The sequence below is a fragment of the Humulus lupulus genome, chromosome 5, assembly GCF_963169125.1.
Source record: "Humulus lupulus chromosome 5, drHumLupu1.1, whole genome shotgun sequence".
NCBI lineage: Eukaryota > Viridiplantae > Streptophyta > Magnoliopsida > Rosales > Cannabaceae > Humulus > Humulus lupulus.
Genome location: NC_084797.1, coordinates 242,212,207 through 242,218,409, shown reverse-complemented (window position 1 = coordinate 242,218,409; position 6,203 = coordinate 242,212,207). Strand labels below are relative to the sequence as shown.

At 30.8% G+C, this 6,203-nt stretch overlaps 1 protein-coding gene across 1 annotated transcript; it reads left to right on the top strand.

The window, feature by feature from the left end:
* Positions 1 to 201: 201 nt before the first annotated feature.
* LOC133834111 (ent-kaurenoic acid oxidase 2-like) lies at positions 202 to 3,682 on the top strand. Its single transcript, XM_062263617.1, has 8 exons — positions 202 to 700; positions 867 to 1,347; positions 1,601 to 1,864; positions 2,418 to 2,507; positions 2,665 to 2,743; positions 2,862 to 2,968; positions 3,063 to 3,184; positions 3,331 to 3,682. The coding sequence occupies exons 1-8, from the start codon at positions 468 to 470 to the stop codon at positions 3,422 to 3,424; spliced, it is 1,470 nt and encodes a 489-aa protein (XP_062119601.1). The 5' UTR covers positions 202 to 467; the 3' UTR covers positions 3,425 to 3,682.
* The last annotated feature ends 2,521 nt before the right edge of the window (positions 3,683 to 6,203 follow it).

Here is a 6,203-nt window from a genome sequence, read left to right as displayed (position 1 = left end):
TAAAATAATAAAATAATAAAGAATATACTTTTTGGTGAAGTGGTTGGAATGGAAAAAAAGATGAGGTTAATTCTTTAGTTTTTGTGTAGGTGTATCATGTATAATATTATGGGTTGTATAGAATTATGGGTTGGAGAAGGACTTTATGTCCCCTCCCCTCTTTGCCACTTTTACTTGGGTGATGATATGACTTGATGTTACGTCTCTCGTACATTATTATTATTTAGTTTTTGTTCTATTTTGGAGTTTTATCAAAAGCATCTTCTTTGTTCATTTCTTCCAAATGCTTATCATCGAAAATGATACATGGGAAAGTGGAAAAAGAGCCCAAAAAAATTAACAAGAAACAAGTAATATAGAAGAGGATTAGACCTCTTAACATGTCTGTACTATATAACAAGTAACATGTTAATGGAGCTTTAGAGTCTTCTTGTCTGAAATTAATAAACGTTTCAAGACATTTTAAAATGGAGTTGAATTTTGGATTTTGGGTTTTCTCAGCTTTGATAGGTGGCCTTGTTGCATTAATTTTGATCGTGAAGAGAGCTAATGAGTGGTATCATGTAAGCATGGTGGCTGGAAGGCAGTGCTCTCTGCCTCCAGGTGATATGGGTTGGCCTCTCATTGGGAATATGTGGTCTTTTCTCATTGCTTTCAAATTTGGTCACCCTGATTCATTCATCTCCAACTTCATTTCCAGGTCTTCATCTCTCTCTCTCTCTCTATATATATATATATATATATATTTATATGTGCATAGAAGTATAGACTGGAATGTTTATACACAAATATATGGCCAACAACCCAGAAAAACAAAATGTGTTTTTTCTTACTTCTCTTGTGGTTGTTACAACTTGCAAGCCTAGATATGGCAGAACAGGAATTTACAAGGCCTACTTGTTTGGAAGCCCAACAATCATTGTCACAGCACCAGAAACATGTAGACCAGTCTTGATGGATGATGCACAGTTTAAGCAAGGCTGGCCTAAATCAACTTCTCAATTGTTGGGAAGGAAATCTTTTTTAGGCCTTTCTGCAGAGGAGCACAAGTGTCTGCGCCGCCTGACTGCCGCCCCGATCAGCGGTCAGAAGGCCCTCTCTGTCTACCATGAATTCATGAAAGATGTTATAGTAACGTCCTTGGATAATTTGTCAAAAGCAGAGAGGTCATTTGAGTTCTTGACTGAGATAAGGAAGATCACCTTTCAAATAATCATGCATGTTTTTTTAAGCTGTGAGAGTGGCCCAGTGATTGAGATAATGGAGAAAGAATATGCTAAACTCAATTATGGACTTAGAGCCATGGCCATCAACCTACCTGGCTTTGCTTATCATAAAGCATTAAAGGTCAATTTTCTTTAATTCATAACAGCAATGCTGTTGAGACATTTTTATTTACCATGGAGCTATGCCATCTTATAAAAAATAAAACTAATTATTAGTGTAAGTTCAAGTTTGTTACCCAACTTATTTGGGAGCTTAGTTTGGTGATATGTCATTATAGGCACAGTGATTTTAGTAGAACTTGTTTCATAACATCAGAAGAATAAGTGCTATCTTTGAAAAAATTTGGTAGTAATGACATTCTTGTATTGTACAGGCTCGAAAGAAGTTGGTGAAGATTCTTCAGGGTGTTATAGATGGAAGAAAGGCCAGGAGAGAGAATAGTTTTTTAGAGGATAAGACAGACATGCTCGATTTACTGCTGGATGTTGAGGACGAGAATGGCGAAAAATTAGATGATGAGCAAATCATAGATGTGATCCTCATGTACTTAAATGCTGGTCATGAATCTACAGCTCATGCCACTTTGTGGGCAACCCTTTTCTTACATGAACATCCTGAGTATCTCCAGAAAGCTAAGGTTGGTCAAGATATACTCTTAGGATGAACCGACCTATTATGTCTTCTATAAGCATGGGAGGTCGGTTCACACAGAACCGACCTACCATGTCCACATAGTAGGTCGGTTCTCGCGCAACCGACCTACCATGCTTACCTTGGACATACATGATAGGTCGGTTCGGTGTAAACCAACTTATGAACATGTCTTAAGTCGGTTTAAGGAGAACCGACCTCTCATGTCCGATGGCTGATGTCCAAATTGTAGTAGTGTTGGTTGGAATATGGATGCACTTACTAGCTTTATGTGTTGGCTCCGTTCAAAGTTAACTACTTTCCTAGAAAGAGACTGCAATGTTTATTGTCTCCATCTTCCAAATTCTCTGTTATAGCTAATTATTCTAGCTTGATTTACTGAACTACACTGTCTTATTTATTAAATTTAGAAAGTTTGAAAAGAAAATTTGAAAGTAGAACTGAGGTGCTTGGGATTTTTGTCTCAAGTAAATTTTTGCAAATTGGTTTGTTTTGTTTTGTTTTCAATTCAATAATCTTTAACTCGCTTGAATTTTCAGGCAGAGCAAGAGGAAATTCTGCTGGAAAGACCAGCAACGGAGGAAGGACTGAGCATCAAAGAAATTAGGAAAATGGAATACCTCTCCAAGGTTACATAAAATTTCGTATGGTATTGTTATCAATCAATTGAGCCATAATAATCATAAAGAACTATAATAAGTACCATTAGCCTCTTATAATAATAATAATACTATGCAAATTTGAGTTCACTTTCTATAACAACATTATGTGTGTTGAATTAATTAGGTAATTGATGAAACACTCCGCGTGGTTAATGTCTCATTGTTTACATATAGAGAGGCAAAAACAGATGTTAGCATTGGGGGTAAGTCGTTATTAATCTTTTTTTTCTCTTTATATATATATATATATATATACATATGTAGATATAATTAGTATATATATATATGCACCACAACTTAGTAAGAAGTTTCCCTTTCAAGGATACACGATACCAAAAGGGTGGAAAGTGTTAATCTGGTTTAGAGGGATTCATTTAGACCCGGAATGTTATCACAATCCAAACGAGTTCAATCCTTCAAGATGGAATGTGAGTAAAATGAAATGTGAATTTTGTAGTGAATCATATGCATGGATTTTTATGTAACACTGACTAAAATCTAAAGTGGTGTGAATATGTTTAGGAATGCAAACCCAAGAAAGGAAGTTTCATTCCCTTTGGAACAGGAAGTAGGCTATGCCCAGGAAGTGATTTCACTAAGCTTGAACTCTCAACTTTTCTTCATTATTTTCTTCTTCACTATGAGTTAGTTCCACATCTCTCTCTCTCTCTCTACATTATTAATAGCTTTTTCTACTTAACAATCGTATCATTTTGAGTTAAATTGTTAGCTTAAACTAACTAGCTAGCTAGCCAGGCAATTTACAAATTTCTTGTACAATCATTGTCAGGCTTGAACGACTCAACCCTACTAGTAGCGTCAGATACTTACCGCATACGAGGCCCAAAGACAACTGTCTTGCAAAACTCAACAAACTAACTTAGCCATTCACATGATTGTTCCGTCTCTCTTGCAATTGCATTTGTCTTCGAAATTTATGCAAAGCTTCTAAGTACTTCTCACACTGCATAATCTTTAAATTTACATTTTTATTATGGTTTCTTTTCTATGTTTTATTTTATTTGGGGAAGGGGATTTGAACTCGACATCTTTTCAGTGCCTTATTTCGGGGGAAAAAGTTGAGAACTACTCATTTTTTAGGGGTAGTTAACTAAAATTAGACACTAAATATATTTACTGGAACTTTACCCATTATTATCATGAGATTTCTCAAATTACTCTTATTTGAGCACATGATTAGTGTTGTTGTAATGTGTATTATATGTGTCATATTATAGTTAAATTGGAAATACATTCTAATTGTAGTGTGTTTAAGGAGAAAAAAAAAACATTTAATTGAAGGGGTATAATGGGTACATCAATTAAAAATTTGGGTACTAAAATAAAAGTTAAAAATAGTAGGTAAAAATTAAATTGTATCATTTAAAATAGATACAGGATCTAATTTCCACTTATTTCGGGTGTAGGCAAGCCTTGCCCCCAAGTTACTAAGATTCAATTTTATATCAATTTTTATGAAAATAAATCTTGAAAAATATTATTATATATAATATTTATAAAAATATCACATTTTTGTATTGAGTCCCCCCCGTAAGTTCAGGGTACATTTATCACATGACAAAATAAGTATAAAAAAAAATGCAAAGAGAACAAATCTGGTAGAGTAAATGATCCCTCACTTGTAACTACAATCACATTCTTAGACACTATTCAATTTCTATATTTAGATTTTTTTATTTTAATTCAATAAAACATCAATCGAACCCTAATATATAATATACACTAACATAATATAGCAAAAAAGAAAAGAAAAAAAGTAAATATGATGATCCTTAAAATGGAAGACTAACTAAAAGTTTTGAGTATTAAATCTGTTTTTCTTTTGATAAAGAGTTTTTTAATAAATAATTAATAAAACCCTGATAAATACATTAACATAATATAACAAAAATAAATCCTTAAAATAGAATACTAACTCAAAATTTGAAGAAAACATTAAATTAAATGGAAAAACGTAAGTAGAGAGAGAAGAATAATTAATTATGGAATAATATTTTGCTTGGTTATCCTGGGTAATAAACATAATTATTTGACCATATCAGATTAGTAAACGTGTCATTAAAATATTAAAATAAAAAATTTAAAGGTTAAAAAGACTTACAGATCATATATTAGTGTAGTTTATGTGTGTCACGATAAAGTCAGAATTAATATAAAAAGAGGATTAAAAAAATGGCTAATAAGTGTAAATTTATACATATATTTATTAAACATATATATTAAAAAATTTGATAAAATATTTAATTAATGACTATATTATCTTTTATTGAATCTAATAAAAAAATAACAAATATAAATTATTTAAGTTATTAATTTACTAAATTATATGTGTAATTTATAAAAATATATATTATATATTAATTTATTTTTAATTTAAATGAGAATAAAAGTAGAATCTTATAATTTGAACGGGAATGAGAATCGCAATCCATCCAACTTCATGCTAGTATAAGTGAAGTTGAGTGATGTTGTAGCTCTACAAATTAGAAAGCTTCACTAATATTTAAATTTATTATTTTATCCTATTTAAATTTTTAAAATTGTTGCACCCAATTTTTGAGTACTGTAATTGGCTCGAAAGTAAATAATTGTTCAAGAAGATTTTCACATGATAATTACTTACGCTTTGTTTGTTAAAGTAGAAAAATAAAAGGAAAGAAAGTTTTTGAGAGAAAAGTGCGGAGAAGTAAATAAGTGGAGTAGTTTGGTAAGAGAGAAGATGGAGGGGAAAAGAAAATTGGAAAGAAAAAATTTGGTGGGACCCATTTGAAATATTTTCTCTCCAAATCAAAGAGAAAACCGAGTGGAAACAAATGTTTTGTAATTGATAATTAATTGACTAATATAACCTTGAAAAGTTCAGTAAATTAGGGTATTATATAGTTGACCAATGTAGGAGTAAAAGTGTAAAAAATAATTATCTTATCTCAATTTTAATTACAATAATAAATAAATATATAAAATAATTTTTTTTCTATTTTCTTTCCACTCTTTCTACCAAACATACACAAGAGAAAATACATTTACTTTCTTTCCTTTACCTTTTTTTCCCCTTATACTTTTTCTTTCCATCCTATTTTCTATCCCCTCTACCAAACATAGGCTTAGTGTTCTCTAACAATTTGTACCTATTATACGAAAACAATTAATAGATAAAAACGGAGTTCTATTAATTGTTTTCGTTTAATAGCTACAAGTTACCGGAGAACAAAAATAAAAGTAAAATTGTCAATATATATTTCAAGGGGTGATATGAAAGAGATAATCTCATTTCCTTAATCCAAAATTTGTGGGAATTCACATAATTTATTCCCATTTTTTTATTAAAATTAAGTTTTTTTTAAAAAAACATATTTATTAGACATTATTTCTATTCCCCAATCCCATAGATTAAAAAGGATAAATAAGATAGTTTAATAGATGAGATATCTACATTAATTATTGATATCAACTTTTTCTCAAATACAAGTTATAATTGATCTCTTACCTTTACTCATTGATTTGTCATGCCTTTAACTTACAATGAAGTCCCCATTCCACGATAAAGCTCTTGCGAATTGAGCTTTTTTTTTTTTTTTTTGTTAGTTTATAAGTTATATATATATATATATTGTTAGTATGTATATTTGATGTTTTACACTT